General features: G+C 35.0%; 1 protein-coding gene across 2 annotated transcripts in view; it reads left to right on the top strand.

Moving 5' to 3' along the window:
* Positions 1-22,185, top strand: part of LOC306877393 (follistatin-related protein 1-like) — a 46,016-nt gene that overhangs the window by 21,529 nt on the left and 2,302 nt on the right. The window contains exons 3-10 of one of the 2 annotated variants that reach the window (XM_079429157.1): positions 11,924-12,028; positions 12,627-12,756; positions 14,342-14,374; positions 17,366-17,496; positions 19,195-19,313; positions 20,029-20,141; positions 21,257-21,367; positions 21,586-21,674. In XM_079429157.1, coding sequence (XP_079285283.1) covers positions 11,924-12,028; positions 12,627-12,756; positions 14,342-14,374; positions 17,366-17,496; positions 19,195-19,313; positions 20,029-20,141; positions 21,257-21,367; positions 21,586-21,674 — 831 coding nt within the window. The remainder of the gene's footprint in view (positions 1-11,923; positions 12,029-12,626; positions 12,757-14,341; positions 14,375-17,365; positions 17,497-19,194; positions 19,314-20,028; positions 20,142-21,256; positions 21,368-21,585; positions 21,675-22,185) is intronic. The other variant, XM_079429158.1, reaches the window with a different exon arrangement.

Genomic DNA, 22,185 nt, shown 5'->3' with positions numbered 1-22,185 from the left:
TCTCTTGTATTCACTGTAATCTTTTTCCTGCACTCTCAGTTTTCTTGTCCTGTACAGCCATCATGTTTTACTTGTAGTATCTGCTGTATCTCTTTGTTTTCAGATTGTCTTCGGCACTCCAACACAAACTCCCTTCCCTTCCTCAGTGCTTCTGTTTATATTCACTTCTCGAAACTCTTACCACCGTGTTGAAAGGAACCCGACAACCTCATGGCTATTGTGTTGTTTCAGACAGGATTCTTACTGAACTGTTTTTAAAAGCAAAGACAGTGAAAGCTGTCTTAAGATAAGTGCATCATTGGAGGACTAGCTGTGCATGTCAGATGATGTTTTTGCACTGACGCAGGTCCTCTGTTGAAGTGCACCCCGCATTTGTGATGCGGTCTGGACAGCATATTATCTGGTTCCAGCAAATTCATCAGTAAACATCAGCCTTTTTAGCATGCAGCTTTTTCAGTAATTAAAGATTCAACTTACAAGTACATTTTCACGAGCGAAATGACTCACGCATGGTGTGCTGCCATAATGTTAGTGCTGGTACATCAATTTTAACCATTAGCAAAGCTTCACTGGCTACAATTTATATGTACATTGAAATGTAAAATATAATGTTAGATTTACAAATGAAATATTTATAATATATGAAAGTGTTTCGTTTGAGTTGCTTTTGTGTTGGCAAAAGGTCATTGAAAACCTGGTGGTTCAGCAATTCGTAACTGAATTATGTTTGCTAATTATTCAGATGCCATTAACTAAGAGCTGGAAACAAACAATGATGTGGAAGAATCACATAAACCTAAACACAGATCAGAATGAGATGCAATTCAAATGTCACTCATGGCATGAATATGCTCACGTTGCATAATACAATGCATAATTATACTCAATTATGCTTATATACAGTAAAAGCCACCTCATATTTGGTTAACGGTAGGTTGAGTCTCTTATGCTCACCATGGCTGCATTTATTTAAGGAAAAATACAAAACGGTAATATTGTGAAATATTATTATTTAAAATAAGTATTTTCTATTATAATATATTTTAAAATATAATTTGCAAAGCTGAGTTGTCAGTCATTAGAAATCATTATAATAATTTGCTGCTCAAGAAACTGTTATTATTATCAATATTTAAAAAAAAAAACTTGAGCTGCTTTATATTTTTATGGATTTTTTTTTCAGGATTCTTTGATTAATAGAAAGTTCAAAAGAACAGCATTTATTTGAAACAAATCTTTTGTAATTATAGATGTTTTACTGTCACTTTTGATCAATTTAATGTGAAATTAAAGTATAATTTTTTTTAAAACATGTTTGATGGTTTTGTATGTTTCAAATTATATTTAACAAGGCAATACATGTAATGTTACTGTAAAATACAAACAATACACAACAATAAAATAAAAATTATTAAATGTTTTACACTTGCAGTAGAAGTTATTTTATAATGCACTTTATAATGTACTTGCTAATATTGTTATTTTGGAAAAAAAAAGTCTTCCTAGATTCCTCATATGCATCACACTCGATTACTCGGGAGTACTATAGTTATTTATCAGTTATTTTTATTATATGGATCAGTTATTATGTACAGAGCGGGGGGTTATGCTACATTTCGTGTGTGTTCAGCACTGTGCAGGTTAATTTAATACATTTTATAAATGTAAAATATACAGGCACAAAAATATCATGAAGCATCTTATTTTATGGTGAATTTCTGGCAACAACCTTTATTATTTAATAAGATTTTTGCACTGCATGTCTGCGTACACTGTGAAGGGAAGTGTGATGTTTAGTCATTTTTGTGGTGAGACGAGCAGGTAATGATTCTCTCTGCTTTTACGACGATCTCCATTATGAAGCCATAAGATAGTCATACACTCTTTAAATCAGTTTGTGGAGTGAGAAAGTCCAGAAATGTGCTTTTCTCTGGGTGAATAGATGGGGGAAATATCAAGGGGAGAAATAAAAAGCTGTCATCTACATTTTCCTCATGTCATCGTGAAGTCAGTTAACCTGCAGCCCTGGGTTCATTCTTTCCTCAATCTATCAGTCACTGCTCTCTGCATGCACCCATTAATTCTTCCCCTGAAACTAATATTCCTCCTTCTCCTGTTGTCATTCTCTCAGCCTATTCATTCTGCAATTTATTCCTTTCTCTGCTGAGAGTCTGCATTTGCCCTCTATACACTTGTAGTCAGCACTGCACAATGCTCTGCTCCTCAAAGCCTAATTTATGAAATTCAGCAAGCACAAAGTGTGATAAAGAAAGAGACTAAAACAGGCAAAGGAGGAATAAAAGGAAAGAGTAAAGTAAATGAAAGATTGAAACCATGTGAGACTCTTTCACTGAGACAGGACATGATTCTGCTTTTATTGTAAGAGAAAATGGGCGACTGTTATCTTCAGTTGCAATGTAGCATGTTATCTGGACTATTATGAAAGAGAGGCGTTTTAAGGTGCTCTGTACTTTTCTTCCACAAGGTCCATAGGAACAAATGAGAACAGATAGCCGGATGACAGAGATGTGACAAACATATCTCAGCGGACTAGACAAGGATAGGAAGCAGGAAGATTTTTTTTTTTTTCAGCGGCCTTGGATGTGGAAGCATTTTCCTGTTCAATTTCTCCATATTATTTCATAAAATCCTTCATCAATCCTTCTCACCAAGTTGAGTGGGCATGAAAATGAAAAGGAATTCACCCTGTTTCCATTCACACCCGCCTTCAACTAATCAATAACCAATGGACAGAATCAAATCCCGATCAGTGCAGAAATGTATAGGGATGTGCATCTCCATAACTGAGGCCCATGCAATACACATCTCTATGCATTGCCAACGATATGATACATTATGATACACATGAAGCAGCTATGCAGTGCGATACAATTCACCCCTATTACGATGCAGTACAATCCAATTTTCGATTTGATTCAACACAATGCGATTCAATGCAATATGATGCAGTGGAAAAAAAATATATGATGCTATGCAATTCAATATGGAACAGAAAGATCAATTTTATTTCTTTGGTACAGACAGACAGCCATGTTAGTTTATATTCTATGTGACTCTCAGGATATGTGTCGGTCTCTGTAGTGTTGTGATTCTTCATATTCATGTACTTTAGCAGCAGTGGTGATGAGAGAATGCGCTTCAGAAACAGTTTAGAGAGGAGAAATCAATCTACATATAAAATACTGGTCACAAATTATTGGTAACTTTAATAAACGTATAGCACATCTACTAATAATTATATATCAATAAATCTGTTTTTACCATGTTAGAAATGATTAGTCGTGATACAAATGCCAACTTGTATCCAATGCACATTTAAGTCGATGCATTGCATCGTTAACATTTATGCCGATGCACCGATGTGAATCAGTGAATCTTACCCTCCTTAAGAAATGTACTATATTACATGTATTGACCAATATCAAGAATATGTTACCTGTAAGTTGGTGTATAATTTTCACACACATAAATTCTCTGGATAGATGAAGATATATGTTAAGTTTATAACATATGTAAAATCCCCATAGTAAAATTTGTATATGTACATTACCCAAAAAGGAAAATTCTGTCATTTAGCCAACTCACTCTCAAGTTGTTCCAAACCTGAATGAGTTTGTTTATTCTGTTGAACACAAAATAGGTTATTTTTAAGAATGTTGGTAACCAAACAGTTGATGGTAGCCAGTGATTTTTGATTAATGGCTACCGTCAATGGTTTGGTTACACACATGCTTCAAAATGTTTCCATTTGTGTTCCACTGAGGAAGGAAAGCTCAGCTGTCAGTGTGGAGTGACATAAGGGAGAGTGAATGATGACAGATGCATATTTTTATGAGAGTTATCTCTTCGGTGTTACGTGGGAAGCTAGCTCAGCTAGCCTGCAAGAACTCATGGCTGTGGCCACCATTCCTGTTTCTATGGTAACAGCGGATTTTTGATTGGCGGATCTCGCTTCAGGAATTTGGGTAGTGTAGTACTACATCAGGAATTCAGCTATTAAAAAATAAGTTTCTGTAAGTTACTGCTTCTGCAGAGGCATATACCATCCCTTCACAATCTCAGAACTCAGGAAGTCTTGAAAGCTGTATATGTTCTTGCTTTAAAAATTCTCTTTGGAAAATAGGAAACCTAGAAGTCACCAATTTATAATTCAGCATCCATATTTTAGAGTTTTAGCTTGTGTAGGACACATATTTTAGTTATAGGAATTCTATAGGAAAATGTTTTGCCATTCAAAAGTTTGGGGTTCGTATGTTTTTTTGGAAAAACAAAAAAATGACTTGTCTTAAGCTATGATGCATTAAATTGATCAAAAGGGCATTTGTTTTGAACTGTTTATTCATAAAAGAATCCTGTATCACCATTTAAAAAAAAAAAAAAACAGCACAACTGTTTTCAACATTGATAATAATAATAAAAAAAAATTCAGAATCAGCATATTAGAATTATATCTGAAGGATCATGTGACACTGAAGACTGGAGTAATGATGCTGAAAATTCAACTTTAATCACACGCATAAATTACATTTTCAAATATATTAAAAAAGAAAACAGTTATGTCAAATTGTAATAATTTTTAACAATTAAGGTTTTTTTTTTATTAAATAAACAGCTTTGGTGAGTACAGAAAAATAAAAATGTAAAAATTCTTACCGACACCAACATTTTGAACAGTATTGCATGCACAGATGAGCTGTATTGTATTTTTATATTTGCACTTCAAAAAGAAAAGGTTGCAAATGCAGAATCTTATAAGGGTGAAGTGTGTAGCTGAAGACTTCCTCTCAGGCATTGCTATTTAATTGGAGCACTCTTCCCTCCCAAGATACTGGGTCTTTTCCCTCTAGCTGTCCTCAACACTTTCCATCTTTCTTGTCTCTTCCACTTTTCTATTATATCTTGAATATACCTTCTCCACACTTTCCTCATAGATGCATTTGAACAAGTGTATATACCCACTAAACTGATCATCAACAGCTTGCTGTGGCCTAAATTAGTCATTTTAATTAAAACAATTAAATAATTTAAATTATTGTAATAACTGCCTTGTGGTGTGCTGATTATCTAATACGGTCCATCTGTATAATCTGACCTTGTAGTTTTGATGTGTTTGTTAGTCCCACAGTCCCACTGTCTCAACAGTTTCAGAGTCGTAATGAACAGCTGTCGTCTGGTCCAGAGAGACTTCAGCTGTTCTCTGCCACTCATCAGCCCAAAAAAGGATAGTTCTCCCGGAAAAGGAAATTCTATCATTTGCTTTGATTTAGTTTAAAAATGCATAAATACTTAGTGCATATCAAACAATCTGTTATAACAGACAAAGCAATAGTTATCACGTAAAAACAGTTACTCACACTTGGATCTGTCTTTCCTGTGCAATATTTAAATAAGTCTGCAGAGGATGGCCCCGGTGCAAAGTTGGCCTGAAGTGGTGGGTTTTCTTTTGAATGTCATTTTCAGATGCGGGACATTTTACAAATCAAAGTAAGTGTATGAGTCTCACTAGCGCTCCAAAGCCTGGTGTTCTTCTTCTCTCTTCTGACAGTTTGAGAGAGAGGGGGCGGGGCTTTGCATGATTTCAGCCTGCGAATGCAGTCACGATGGCTGGATTGCGTTTACATTATACTGAGGTCCGATCACAATGCGTGATCAATGCCAAGTGTAAACGCAGCCTTAGTTTCAATCTTTCTGAAAATCCTGCATCGAATTGTGCCTTGTTTGTAAACGAATGCATGGTAAAAATGAAGTGAACAAACAAAGATCTTACTGACTTGGTCTGGATCTTCATTAAAAATAAAGTTAATCAAATAAAGTTTATCGTTTGGTTTCTGCATAGACCCGCGTTTGCCGCTCTTGTCATTTACCTACTATGTGCGTGAATCAGTGGCTAAACAGGCTGTGATGTAAAATTGGTAGGCGTGGCTAAACAGGCTGTGATGAAGAATTGGTGGGCGGGGCTAAACAGGCAGTGATGCAGAAGCAGGCGTTAATCTTCTTCTGCGGAGGCGGAATTCAGCCACACTATTAAATCATAGAGTCGTACATTCCACAACCTGTCGTTTTGGCAGACTGGCTTCAATATAAGCTGTTTTTAGACGAATGAGAAAGTTTTGAGCTCTGAAACTTACAGGAAGTTTTTATAGTACAATGACCTCTTATATATCAAAAGTTGGTAACACTTTAGAATAAGGTTCCATTTATTAACATTAGTTAATATATTAACTAACATGAACAAAAAATGAACAATGCATTTATTACACTATTTATTAAACTTTGTTAATGTTAGTTAATGAAAATACAGTTGTTGTTTACTCATGTTAGTTCACACTACATTAACTAATGTTAACAAACACAACTTGTGAATTTAATAATGCATCAGTAAATGCTGAAATAAACATTAACTAAGATTAATAAATGCTGTAGAAGTATTGTTCATTCTTAGCTCATGTTTACTAATGATGTTAATAAATGGAACCTTATTCTAAAGTGTTACCCAAAAGTTTAACACTAGAACTGCCGGGGGTCGCTGTATACCTAAAACCGCCAGCGGGTAAATTTTACCCACGCACATTACAACTGTTTTTATATGGCTAAAGAACATATTATTTCACTGTATTATGCCGCTGTCTTCACAAAGAAGTGTCTAGAGTCATGAAATGATTATGTCTAGTCATCAACTATATTTTTGTCCTGTTATGTTCAAGGCTTTTTTTATGCAGGCCACTAATCACTTTTCATAACGGTCAATATAAGCTAAACAAGCACTGACAACGCGAATTAGAAGAAAGTAAATACATATTTGGATGATGTAATATTATACTACAATGTCAATAATTAAAATATTAATAATAATAATAATATAGGCTAATCATATTAGATAATATATTAACCTATGTTACTTAAATTACTAAAATAGCTATATAGACAATAATGAGCAATAATAATTTACCACAATGCATGATTCGATGACAAATTCAAGCGCACGTCTTCACCTAATTAATTATGAATTTGTTTAGTTATAGCATTTATCATTTGAATAAGAGAACAACACCAATAAACTTCGGGTAATATAAAAAAATGGTTTTATTTATTAACAGTTACATCATAGATCAAATTTTTTTTCTTCAGTAAACGGGCAGACTAAATAGCACCACAGGAGCGAACAATAAATGATAGAAATGGCAAAACAAAAATTAAATAATTAATCCAAATTTTGAACAATTATGAGTAACATTAGGCTAAAACATAAATATTATATCTTGATCGCTGTCAGATGAGCTGTCAGATGCTGAGCCGACCAGGATGCATTACTTCTCTCACTACCATCAGACTCTCCATCGCTCGTGGTATTTAGTGCTTCTTATACCTCTTCAGCTTCCATAAATCGCCCTCTTTTACTCATTTTGTCATTATTTATTAAACTGATAACTGCTCATTCAGTGAGTGAAAGGCGTTGCCTAGCAATGTACAATGTTAAAACATAAGTGTCAAGAAAATGACAGCACGAAAATACAGGCATTATATAGTGGGTAAATACGACCCGCTGGCGCTTATAGGTATAAATGCCCCATTTTTTTATCTGGTTTTATCTAAACACTTTTTAACAGCAGGGGATTGTAAATCACACAATTTTAGCAAAAGACAATGACTGGGAGACTTGAATGTTTCATTGAAAATCTGTTATGTACATTTGAAAAACTATAAAAACATACATTTAAAAAATAAAATTTACCCCTTGGTGGTTCTAGTGTTAAGGGAAGGGACCATATGGAAGTCAACGGGAACTGAAACTGTTTGGTTACCAACATTTTTCAAAATATTTTGTGTCTCCTTTTGTGTTCCACAGGAGAAAGTCACACAGGTTTGGAACCACATGAGGGAGAGTAAATTAAAATTACTAAAAATACAGTCACTAATTTTCAATGAGAGTTTGCAACTTCAGGCAACATTAGCAACACAGGCTTTTGACAGTGAGGAGTAGTTCAGTAATATGCAAATGAGAAGCACCTATCAATACAGTTACCAATACAATGACCACCTCATACAGTTTTATACACTGCAGTCAAGTTTAAACTGATTGCACAGAGACACTGTGAACACCGTTTCAGACACATGCACATGCTCTCAACCGCTTCAACCGACTATGTTGCCTCTTCCTTGCCTGAGGCACAAACCCACATGACAGTTTTTCACTATATTAAACTTATATTACCACTGCAAGCATTTGGTTAACAGTCACTGACCAACATCTGCACTGAGAATGTTTAGTGGTCAGGCAGATGTACTCTAGTATCTATTTATGTGGTTTGTGTGTGTTGCATCTGAATACACACCAACATACTTTATATACAGAAGCTGATTTTTTTACCAGTGTTAAAACCAATTCTACACCATTGGGTCAAAGTGGAACAGAGAGTAATTCATGTCATTATAAGTACTGAGTGAGAAAATTGATTTCATATTTTAATATGAATGTGAACTGATTTCCATTTTAACTCTCACTATGGCACCATGACCTCTGCCGACACTGTCGTTTGTCATATAGCACTGCATTAGTGTATGTGTTAGCTATATTAAATGGGATCCAGCTGAGCACATTTGGTCATGATTCGTGAGTCAGACACAACCACACATTCCTCGACTCTTCTGCACCAGGAATGTTTGCTCTCTGTCTTTCCCCTCTCTTCTCTCCTTGGCAATCACAGCGGCCCCTCGGCCTGCCAGAACAGCCCTCTGGGTAAACAATAGCATCACTGTTCAGATGTGCTTAAGGGAAAAGACTGATCTGTAACCACTATTTTAACCACAACTCCTGAGCATTTGAGGTTGATTGCATTTACACTGCAAAAAAAACTTTAAATCAGTATTTTGTTTTTCTTTTGTTTTCCAGTAAAAATACCTAAACATTTCACAAAAAAAAAAAAAAAAAAGGGTAAATATATTTTAAGGGAAAAAAGAAAAAACGGTTGTTTCATTAAGTTCGTAAAGTTTAGTTTTTTCTATTTGAGTATATTTTAAAATATAATTGAAGTATTATGATCCTAATTTTCAGCATTATTACTCCAGTCTTCAGTGTCACGTGATCCTTCAGAAATCATTCTGATATGCTGATTTGCTGCTCAAGAAACATTTCTTATTATCAATGTTGAAAACAGTTGTGCTGCCTAACATTATAAATGTCTTAGCTGTCACTTTTGATTAATTTTATGCATCCTTGTTCAATTTCTTTTGAAAAAATGAAAAATAAATCAATCTTACTGACCCCAAAATTTGAATGGTAGTATATGCTCTCTGAAAAGTCTTCTTAGCTTACACCATTTTACTTTTACACCATTTTAGATATTTTTATTGCATGGACAAAAAACAAGACAAAATAGATTTGTGTGTGTGTGTGTTTGTGTTTGTGTGTGTGTGCAATGTCTAAGCATGATTATATTTGCAAAAGCAAATATACTATCAATAAAGCAAACAGCTTTCAGAAAGAGCGAGATATCACAAGTTGGATAACTCACCAATAACAATCACCAGAGACAGTGTAACAGCATCATGCTTGCAATGTTATTTTGGAGGTCATAGTTCAGCTGCAGGCATCTTGTACCCCATCACTCATTGGCTCTCTCCTACAGTAAATTGTATGACTCTTTTCAAGCCCTCCTGCCTGGTTGTCATGGAAACATATCTGCTTTTTGATTTGATTTAGCTAAAGCACGCTACAACGTTCATTCGTTTAAATGTCAGCATGGCTTCCCTGTAGAGAAGGAGATTCATTTATGCATGAGGCTCGGTTTTGTTCTCTCTCCGTTAATGTACCTCCTTTACCACTGGTCCGCAATTGTATCTACCTCTATTGTCGGGACAAAACTCTCTCAAATAAATATGCCATAAACTTTTAATATGCCAGCGCTGTGTCTGAAAGTCCTCTGATGACCTCATATGGAACAGATTTTGATTACAAATGATTGTTTTAGACTGCCTCTGAGTGTATTCCTCTGAAACTGCCCACATGAACACAGCCTTCGGGTAGAATATCTCCCTCTGGAAAGTTTGCTTACTTTGTATGACTCATGCATGAGTTGGAAGGGGGGAAGGGTCTGTCCATGTGTGTGTGTGAGTGTGTTTATTGGAGTAAGTCAGGGAGGAACCAGCAATCCCAGTTCATGGGAAAGGAAAGAACAGGCAAGATTTCAGATGTGACGATACCCTTCTTGAACACACACACACATATACACACAGACTGCATTTGATTATAGTTGGACCTAGGGAGGTTTTGGAAAGCAGGAGGGGTATTTCAGGAAACTCCTAAATCGTTACTCCAGGCACAACTTGGCAGCACGTGATTGGCTAGCACTGTATTCACATGACTTTGCTGTGCTGTGGAGACTGGGGTCCTGTAGCTGGGAACACAAAGAAAAAAGGCAGAGAAAGAGGAAATGCAAGGGAATTTGAGGCAGTGACCTTGCACATAAATCAAACATTTTCAGAGGTATGACCGGAGAGAAAGTTCAGCAGGACAGAAGAGTGTAAAGAGAAAGAGAACAATGTAAAAACACCAAAGATGTCTAATCTAGTTATGAATTTGGATTCAGTGTCTATTTTAAACATGCACTTGAACACTTTCAGTGGCGTTTCTAGGATGCGTTCTTCAATTTCGTTGTGTTTTAAGATGTTGTGTATCAAGTTAATCATTTTAGAAACATATTGAAATCCGTGCTTCATTTCATTGTGTTGAGTGTGTAGTTAAACGAAACAAGGCGTCCTGTGGGAACGGCCCATTAATTGTGCTGTAATCAACAAACCTGGTATCAGAACTCCATCTGCTGGTCGAAGAGTGTAAATCACTTTTGATTTCCTTTTTGTTCAGGTAGCCTATGTTTTATGATTTAACCATAAAATGCATAGAGTACCGTTTAAAAGATTTGGGTCGGTAAGATTTTTTATTTTTTTTTCTAGTAAAATTGTAATATTGTGAAAAACTGCAATTTAAAATAACTGTTTTATATTTTATTTTAGAATGTAGTTAATTCCTTCCTATCAGAGAAAAACTGTTATTATTATCATCAATGTTGAAAACGGCTGCTTAATATATTTGTGAAAATCGTGATACATTCTTAACCTAGGACTAGTAGCAATTTGGGAAAGAAATCAATCATAGCCTATATCTGTGTGTGAAAATATTCAGATGTAACCCCCTATGCAATCATTAGCATTTTCAGAAGTAACTGTAATTTAATTACTCCAGTAACTGTAACAGATTACAGTTACATTTATTTAGCCATTAAATTATGTAATTCCGTTACATCACTGTTTATTAGATATGCATTTGTACTTTGTGGGACACACATTTGTTCTGGCAGAGGTTGCTGTTCCAAATCTGTAGTTGTCCTAGTTTTCAAGGAGAACGTTAGTTGTCAGGGAAACTGGTGGCAGGAGGCTCTCAGGAGTGTTTGGAGAGGAGAGAGTTCGGCCATTTTTGGAGATAGTTATCAATCTTCTGTCCCCAGACACCGAGAAACACTGTGCGTGTGAGAGAAACAGCAAGTATAATATGTGTGTTTGCCTATGTTTGTGGTGAAAGTGAATTTGTGGTCCTGTACCAGTGCAAATTTCTGTTTCGAGAGGTTTTTAGTTGGCTTCCCTGGTTTAGATATCAACAGAACATCTTTAACAAAGAAGAAGTGAAGGTTATGCATACTAAATATAGAGATGCAAGTTTGCGTTTGTATGTGATTATGATTAGATGTTAACTGCACGTTTCAAATATTAGTCTGCCCCAGTCGCTCCTCTGGTGGTGAGAATATGTATGTGCACAAACTTATTTTATTTCTGCCCAGTACCTAATTAGAGTTTGCAGCTGTGTGTCTGTTTGTGTTTTATTGATGGTGTTTATTTCTGTGTTTTTCAGCAGGAGGCACAGAGCAAATCAAAGGTGTGTGCTAATGTGTTCTGTGGTGCTGGGAGAGAGTGTGCCGTGAATGAGAAAGGAGAGCCAAGCTGTCTGTGCATTGAGGTAAGGCCTCTTTTCAAAGATATTCATGAAAACCTTCTAGAAGAAATATACAGGCTTTTGACTTGTGAACTTCCTTGACTTGTATTCCTTTGGATGAGGACTTTTAAACATTTTAAAGAGATTGCAGTTAATGCACTTACTTTAAGCAATTTCTAGCTGATGAAATATTTAAAGCTGAGTAAATCTAGAAAAACAATTTGCATATGTAATTTCATAATTGCTTCTATTGTCTGTGAAATATGGTTAAAGTGTTCTAAACTAAAATAGAATTTTATGCTATTTCTGTTGAAACTTGCATATTTAAATATATTTTTATTACACATTTTAAATTATGAAATTGCAGTTTAGTACATTTAAATATATTAACTTTAAATGTAATAGTGATTAACATTCTCCAGTAAAGTACATATACATGTGTTTTAGTATGTTAATCAAAAAAGTGTACTTTAAAATGACAATAGATTATCGAAACAATGATTTCAAATATTGTTTAAAGTAAAACTTTTAATTTGACATTATTACAATACAAAGTGTACTAATAGTTAAATAAATGGTTTACATTTTTGTGTTGTTAACAGTATGTTGTGTTCTCCTGCAGCAATGCAAGCCTCATAAGCGCTCGGTGTGTGGCAGTAATGGAAAAACATACCGTAACCACTGCGAGCTGCACCGTGACGCCTGCCTTACTGGACTCAAGATCCAAGTAGCTCATGACGGACACTGCAAAGGTGTGTGGAGGCTAACATGTGGGAAAACAGGAATGAACTGCAGGCATGCATGCTAATATAGACTGGAAATGACCTTATTAGGACCTCGCCCCATTTTGAAATCTCCTCCCCACTCATACGTACACAACCCTGGCATAAGGAAGAACACGGAAACAAGCGAAGATGACACACAAGCATATTCAAACAAAAGCCAACACAGATAAGTTGTGTTAAATGTTAAACAAAGCAAAATCAACGTTACTCACCTATCAAGAAGAAACAACGTAACCTCTGAGTCCGATTCAAGCCCTTCCTGTTCCTTGAGTTCTCTCCACTCTTGCCTGATCATAACCCTGCTTTTTATTCCTCTTTTTTTTTTCCTTCCATTTCTCTCTATCTATAATTGATCTGCTAAAATCCGTCCTGTACACTCAAATGGAGCGCTCTCTTCGCTCTAGCATTACAAGACACACCCCCTTACTGCTGATTGGCTGCAAGTGTGTTTTGTGAAACGGTCCGACGCTGTGGTCAAAAGCGTTTTTCAAAAATCACTTAGTGCACCATTAATATCTCTGGAGAAATTTTAGTATCATTTGTTAAACATGCATGCACTGATACTGACAATCAAAGAATAAAAATTATTTTAGTTAAAAATTGTAACACATCACAAAATAAACCAAATAAGACAAAAACGCACCATAATTTAACCTAAGAACCAACATAATGCTATGAACTATAACAATATTATCACAACATTATAGTTAATCTGTAATTATTATGCATATATGTACATACAGGCTTTATAGAGAGCCTGCTATAAAATCTGGAAATGCTCATGGTTTTGAAGCGAGGTTGTGGAAAATATTCACATAAATCTTTATCATTTATTGTTGTAAATGCATTACTGTAAATATCAATTGTAATTGGCAATAATGGTTTTCTTTTTTTATTAGGGCCTACATTATAAAGACCATATATGCACTACTGTTCAAAAGTTTAGCAAGGCTGTATTTATTTGATCAAAAATACAATAAAACTATAATATTGTAAAATATTACAATTTAAAATAATATGTTTTAAAATGTCATTTATTTTTATGATGCAAAGCTGACATTTCAGCATCGTTACTCCAGTCTTCATGATCTTTCAGAAATCTTTCTATTAGAGCTTCATCACACATTTCTGCTGAATAACATGATAAAAAAAACAGAGGAACATCATGTATTAATTCATGTAGACATATCCACCTGCTAAGATCCTTTGGGAACAGTTTATCTGTCTGGAACAGGACATTCTCTCTAGTTCTTACTACTGTACTCATCAGTCGACCTCGTAGACTTATTACCATCTCAGCAGAGAGCGTTGGCTCCTTGGACGTTGGACATACGGTGAAATCCAGGTCTCATTCTGATATCATGTCATTCTGACCCTTATATTCGTGCATTACGACATGTTTGAGGTGAAGCTGTAACCACTTATCTATATTTGATGCAAGCAGCTGCTCAAGTGATAACCAAGGGAAGATTCAACTATAGCTGCATGCAGATTGTTCAGCTGTGAGGCATCGCTCCACTCACGGTTATCATGTTTATCTTGTCTTCTACAGAGAAGAAGCAGGAGAAAGCCGCGGCCAGCCCAGGTGAGTTGCATTATGACCACGGGCTCAGAGCCAAGCCAGTGATGACTTTACTTATCTGCCTTCTGCACAGATTACCATTAATTACCAACATATTATGAGCTCGTAGATACTGAGAGCAGACATAACCTAATAACCTAATCTTTGTATACAACCTAGCATATATGCATGAAGTAGCAGTGTTTAAAGCAAACACGTCTGTTAGCATTTTAAAATAAGGTCCCATTAGTTAAAGTTAGTTCATCCATAAACTAACTTTAACTAATGATAAACAATACAATTGTTACAGTATTTATTGTTCTTAGTTAACATTAGTTTATACAAATAAAGCTGTTTATTGTTTGCGTATTATGTGTTAGCTCAGGCCTATTAAAATAATATTCACAGGTTTGAATTTTGATTTCAATAATGTATAAGAAAATTTTGAAATTAACAAATTAAGATTAATAAGTGCTTTTAAAGTAATTTTAATTAATTCATGTTAAATAATCTAGTTGTTTTGTCCTGATTTATTCCACATTAAACGCTATCCAACCTTACGCATACAAATTTGTTCAACATTTTTTATATTCTATAATATATAACTTTTTATGTATATTCGATTTTTATATTAACACATTTTGGGGGGTATCTTAAGATACACACAAAAAAGAGAGTATCATGCCCTGTAAAAAATAAATAAATAATAAATTGAGCAAACTTAAAAATGTAAGGCAACCAGCTTCAGCAGATTTTTGAGTTCTCTCAACTTTTTGTTGTATAACTCAAAAATCTGCTGAAGCTGGTTGCCTTAAACCTTTAAGTTCTCTCAACTTTTGATTTTTTACAGCATTGTAAGAAAAACAATAAATAAATAAAAAGTTGAGCGAACTTAAAAAGTTTAAGGAAACCAGCTTCAGCAGATTTTTGAGTTTTCTCAACTTGTTTTTTTCAAGTTTATACAACAAAAAGTTGAGAGAACCCAAAAATCTCCTAAAAAATAAGTTTAGAGAACTCAAAAATCTCCTAAAAAATAAGTTGAGAGAACCCAAAAATCTCCTAAAAAATAAGTTGGGAGAACCCAAAAATCTCCTAAAAGATAAGTTTAGAGAACTCAAAAATCTCCTAAAAAATAAGTTGAGAGAACTCAAAAATCTCCTAAAAAATAAGTTTAGAGAACCCAAAAATCTCCTAAAAAATAAGTTGAGAGAACCCAAAAATCTCCTAAAAAATAAGTTGAGAGAACCCAAAAATCTCCTAAAAAATAAATTGAGAGAACCCAAAAATCTCCTAAAAAATAAGTTTAGAGAACTCAAAAATCTCCTAAAAAATAAGTTGAGAGAACCCAAAAATCTCCTAAAAAATAAGTTGGGAGAACCCAAAAATCTCCTAAAAAATAAGTTTAGAGAACTCAAAAATCTCCTAAAAAATAAGTTGATAGAACCCAAAAATCTCCTAAAAAATAAGTTGAGAGAACCCAAAAATCTCCTAAAAAATAAATTGAGAGAACCCAAAAATCTCCTAAAAAATAAGTTGAGAACTCAAAAATCTCCTAAAAAATAAGTTGAGAGAACTCAAAAATCTCCTAAAAAATAAGTTGAGAGAACCCAAAAATCTCCTAAAAAATAAGTTGAGAGAACTCAAAAATCTCCTAAAAAATAAGTTGAGAGAACTCAAAAATCTCCTAAAAAATAAGTTTAGAGAACTCAAAAATCTCCTAAAAAATAAGTTGAGAGAACTCAAAAATCTCCTAAAAAATAAATTGAGAGAACCCAAAAATCTCCTAAAAAATAAGTTTAGAGAACTCAAAAATCTCCTAAAAAATAAGTTGAGAGAACCCAAAAATCTCCTAAAAAATAAGTTTAGAGAACTCAAAAATCTCCTAAAAAATAAGTTGAGAGAACTCAAAAATCTCCTAAAAAATAAGTTTAGAGAACCCAAAAATCTCCTAAAAAATAAGTTGAGAGAACCCAAAAATCTCCTAAAAAATAAGTTGAGAGAACCCAAAAATCTCCTAAAAAATAAATTGAGAGAACCCAAAAATCTCCTAAAAAATAAGTTTAGAGAACTCAAAAATCTCCTAAAAAATAAGTTGAGAGAACCCAAAAATCTCCTAAAAAATAAGTTGGGAGAACTCAAAAATCTCCTAAAAAATAAGTTGGGAGAACCCAAAAATCTCCTAAAAAATAAGTTGATAGAACCCAAAAATCTCCTAAAAAATAAGTTTAGAGAACCCAAAAATCTCCTAAAAAATAAGTTGAGAGAACTCAAAAATCTCCTAACAAATACGTTGAGAGAACCCAAAAATCTCCTAAAAAATAAGTTTAGAGAACTCAAAAATCTGTTGAAGCTAGTTGCCTTACATTTTTAAGTTTGCTCAACTTTTTTTTTTCTTACAGTGTATGTGGAACATAAGTAGCCTATTAGACAATATCTAACATCTAAACGTGCTATGATTTATTTACGTAAGAAACTATTTAAAATTAAAAATTTATATTTACAAAATAATATTACAGAATTACAAAATAAAACTACACACATAGAAAAGTCTGTAAAATAGGGCACAGTGTGCTTACAATGAAGGAATTTTCTGTATTTATTTTTCATAAGTGTTTTACCCGTATTTTGAATTACACATTACATTGTTTTGTGTTTTAGGGTCCATAAACTTAACCGTTAAAATATCCAGATAATTTTTTCTTACAGTCCACTTTTTCTCTTAAAATTGTTTTAATTCAAATATTATACATTTATAAAATCAGACATTTAAAAAAAAATCAAGGATAGGAAGTTGGCATCGCCAAACTCCCAAACATTTCTAAGAAGTCCTCTTCAAGATGTACGAGTGGATCTCATTAATCAAAAGTTCTCTGTTGAGTTGCTGGATCCTAAGAGGATAACGCTGCATTCACTAAATCTGACACATCCATTAGCATGATATGTGTTGCATTGTGTGTCTGTATTTCTTTCTAAGTATTATCCTCTCGTCTGGTGGTGTGTGTGTGATGTCTGAAGTTGTGTGTTATGTTGCTGACCGTAATGAGCTGCGCAGACGTGTGATCGACTGGCTGCAGATCGAGGTTGTTCCAGATGGCTGGTTCACTAAGGGCTCCAACTTCACTGATATCCTCCTCAAGTACTTCAAGGTGTGTGCAGACAGTCATTTACAACATTAAACCAGCAAGAATTAGTATAGTGAAGTAACATAACAAATACATATTTAAGTGTTTATTATATTTATCTATTTGTATATATAGATTTCAATTACAATACATAAATTTAAAGGCCGTTTTCTCAACAACAACAAAAAAATCATACACTGTGCCAGACATTTCAGTAGCACTTTTTTTTTTATATGTGGGGGTTTGTTCATGTATCATTCACCTGACATAAACATTTTTTTCCTAAAAAAATAGTGCAAACGTATTTATTTTCTTGGTGTTTTGAATCTGGCTTTCAAGTGTTCTTGAACATTATGCAAATTAGTGCATCTTTAATTAGACAGTTAGATTACTTATTTGCATATTTAACAAAATATCTGCAATTTTTTATGTAATCAATCAACTAGTGAAGTATGGTTATGTTTTAGTTCATTTTTTTAGCCTATTCATCTGGGTGTCTTGGCTTAACATTTCAAAAATGTTCTCAGAATAACTTATTAATAAAAATTAACTATTTAATAAAATAACTTATTAATAAAATATTAACATCATAACAGAAGCAGAACATGGTATGTGAACATTTTGGTTTCCAAATGTCCATAAATGTACAAACACCAATTTTTGATGCCTGGCTGAAATCTATTCAGTGTATTTCAGTGAAAGGAATGACATTTTTGCAGCATAAAAGCAGCCATTTGCTTTGGTCCCTTCATCGTCAGGGCTTTGTGTATGTTACCCTCCACCAGGCAATCTCTGCGCCCTCCCGCTGCTCTTCAAAGTGCCTTCAGGACGCGCCACATCATTTTTCTGACAGCTTCCTAAGGCGTGTAAAATACACCTAAAACGACTTCTGTTTGCATAGCGGGCAGTCATGCTTTTTCGATGAATTGGTCTGTTTCAATATTAGCTCACCTTTGCACTCTGAAGAACAAGCTTGTACAGCTGTCAGCACAATCCATACCTCTGACTGAACACAGTCACCAAACCAATAATCCATATGCTGGTCAAATCAGCTTTATCTGATCACTTAGACGTCTTTCTCTAAAATAAACAGTGTTGGGGAGTGACTAGTTACATGTAACGGAATTACATAATTAAATTACAATGTAAAACTGTAATCTGGTCCATAAATTTCAATGTAGCTGATGTATGATCACTGGTCTATGTGTCTGTATAAACTGAAGAATTTTCTATGGCTGTTTTAGGTGTCAGGTGGCTATCATTCTCTCTATGCTTTTCCTCTTTTGTAAAGTCATAGAAACACTGCCATTGATGTTTTTCTTTTGCTATTGGAGCAAAAGTGAACACAATATTATTTGTTGTAGTGTCCCTTTCCCACTATAGAAGTTTCCCCAAATATGAATGAGTCCCGGAAATGTGAAAAGGGTCCATATATTGTTGCACACAATCTGGCTTCTTCTCTGATCTAGACGTGCTGCCATACACACATTTGCAGATGATTCAGTAGAAAGCTGAAACGATCAGACACATCAGTTATCAGAGAGTATAACTGCACAGAGAGTAGATGACCTCAGCGCTCAGAGTCCGGCCTGCCCTGTCTTACAATCCCAATTCCATTTCAGTCTCATTTCCTGTTCCTCTCGTCAAATAACATACAGATGATTGAAACTGCTACCTGACTGAAACTGAAGTGTGCAAAAAAAAATGTTTTGTCTCTTATAGAATTATGATAACGGAGACTCTCAGCTGGATTCTGCAGAGCTGCTCAAGTTTATTCAGCACAATGACACAGCCGTTCAGATGAACTCTTACACTGAAGAGGAGAACAACCGCCTGCTCAGGTTAAAACACACAAACACACAATCACACAGAAATAGTGTACACTACCGTTCAAAAAGATGGGGTCAGTAAGACTTTAACACTGTTTCTTTCAGTAGAGGTTATGTGAGTTTGTGTCCATCCGTCTGTCAGGATGAGCCAGAGGGGAAAAAACCTCCATCTACAAACACAGATAAAGCCAAGCAAACATTACAACTGTGCACTACTGCATATCCGGTTAGCTAGATAGCATATTGAAAACACAAACTTGCATTTGTGACCCTTGTGATAACATCTGAATAGTCACTATTATTTCAAGTCACTATTACTTGTATAGCGCTTTTAACAGTGCAAATTGTGTCAAAGCAGCTTTACATCAGCTTGATATAAAGCTGGGTGGCTTTATATCAGCTTTACAGTATTTAGACGGGGAAATAGTTTGTCGAAAGAGCGTCATTCTCCTCTGGCCAGACAAAATCAGCAGTTTAAATCTAGGCTGAAGCAGAATCAGATTGTGCAAAGGATTATCAAATGGCCAGAGTTTTGAGATCGCAGCGGATGTGAAGGACTATAATGTGATAAGTACTCACTCAAATACTGAGGTGCCAAACCAGTCAGGGCCTTATATGTAATTAGCAAGGCCTTAAAATGTATACAATGTTTAATAGGGAGCCAGTGCAGTGTAAAATGTGTTGTTCTGAAAGGAATGTATAAATGATCCCTACATGTGTTTCACAGGAGCCTTTGTGTGGACGCTCTTATTGAGCTCTCAGATGAGAACGCCGACTGGAAACTGAGCTTTGATGAGTTCCTCAACTGCCTGAAACCAGGCTTCAACCCTCCTGAGAAGAGTAAGTCTCTGTCTGTCTTGCATCTGTCTGCATCTGTCAAGCCACATATGTGAACGAACGATTCCATCGCTTGCATAATGACAATGTGGACAGTCAAAATTTATTAGCAGTGTAAAACAAAGCCATGGTGCTTTTTTTAATGTGAAGGAGCTATTTTAATTATTTCAGAGTTGGACGTTTTGCTTCCTTATCGAAGATTCTTCTTATATTCAAAGTTACATTCCAGAGTTTTCCTAGAATTGTAATTCTGTGAGACAGAGAGGGAGCGAACGCAGGGTTTTCCGCTCTTCCCCAGAATGTTCCCCAGGCTCCACATGCAGAACTAGGTGAAAGTTCAGTGGGAGGAGCTGCCTTCTCTGGCATCATATGAAGCAACTTTTACACATGCAATCTTAAAACCAGTGCTGATATTGATAAATGAACCTAAAACAATTTTTTTGGTAATTGAAATGAAGCTGAAATCAAATAAAATATAAATTTAGATGAAACCAAAAAAGTTCAAGTTGAAAGACTAAAATGACTAAAACTACAATATAAAATTATATAAATTAAAGTTAAATAGAGATACCTACTTAACTTATAGAAATGACAAAACTAATTCAAAATATGATATTTAAACAATACTAAAATAACACTGCTCAGAACATAACCTCTGTGTGTCACAGGATATAAAAAGGACATACTAGAGAAGAATATAAAGATCAGAAGAAGGATATATTACATTTATAAATTCAGTTGACGGTAAACTATAGCATTCACAGCAGCATTGCTGTGTCATATCAGATCAGAATCAAAAGCAGATGTCCTGGCTTCTGCTTTTGATTTGACTTGCCATGATGGTTGAGAAGCGCACTCTTCAGTCATATTCATTTACCCTAGTTTCTCCTGGATGGTTGCAGCGGCATAGTCATTCCACAGTAATTTCCTGTTTTGTATTTGGGAATCTGGGACACAGGCATACAGTTATTTGGTTGCAGACACAGCCTTCAAATGGTGATGTTCAGACAGGTTTTGCTGATTTCAGCTTAGTGTAATATAGTGTTGGTAATCAAGATTGAATTTTTTGGAGCCTCATTTTGAAAATCATTGTGGTAACATGTGTTGTGTTATTACAGAGTGTGCTCTGGAAGATGAGACCTTTGAGGATGGAGCTGAGACGCAGGTGGAGTGCAACCGCTGCGTCTGCGCATGTGGAAACTGGGTCTGCACTGCCATGACTTGTGATGGTGAGTTTAAATCACCAAATTCATAATAGAAAAGGAGAGAGTGGGGTAAGCTGTGCCAGTTTGCTCTCTACTCAAAGCGAAAGAAGACTGGGACTTAATTATATTTCAGGAAGCATCAATAATACAGGCCATAGAAACATGACTTACCGTCACCACCACATGAGCAGTACTGATTCCATTTTATAATAAACTGATAATGAGACTGACTCTCTCCACAGAGAAAACCCCAGTTATCGACACTGATGGGGATCAGGAGATGACTGAGGAGGAATGGACCCGCCGTGTGGCTGAACTCAACAAGCATCAGGTCAGCTGACTGACTTCATTCACAGCAAATTAATCTCATTCATTTATTATGAATTAAATGTCAAATTGCTTCCTATCTATCCCTGAATGTCCTGTCTAATAAAGGCTAAAAAATGCATTATTAAATACATTATTTCATTCGGCACTGGAATTTTTTTTATTAAAAACTAATAAATGAATATTTACTATACAATTAATATATACTTCTATTCAGCAGTGATTCATTAAACTGATCCAAAGTGACAAAGACATTTGAAATGTTCCAAAAGAGTTCTGTTTCAAGTACTCAATATTTTAATTAAGCCAATATTTTAAACATCAAGTAAGCTAAGTTTCTCTGTGTGGTGCTGCCTGTGTTTAGTCTTCATAACTAGTCACTTATGGGCTTCCATTTGAGACATTACGGTTATGCCTTACAAGACAGCATTTAGAAAATGTGTTTTTACTTAGTGTTTATAACTTCACATAATGTGATGCAAGCACACATACACTGGACCCCTCAGTAAAATTGG

Source organism: Barbus barbus (assembly GCF_936440315.1).
Source record: "Barbus barbus genome assembly, chromosome: 11".
NCBI classification, from domain to species: Eukaryota; Metazoa; Chordata; class Actinopteri; order Cypriniformes; family Cyprinidae; genus Barbus; species Barbus barbus.
The sequence above is the reverse complement of the archived record's forward strand: the minus strand, read 5'-3'. Positions and strand labels throughout refer to the sequence as shown.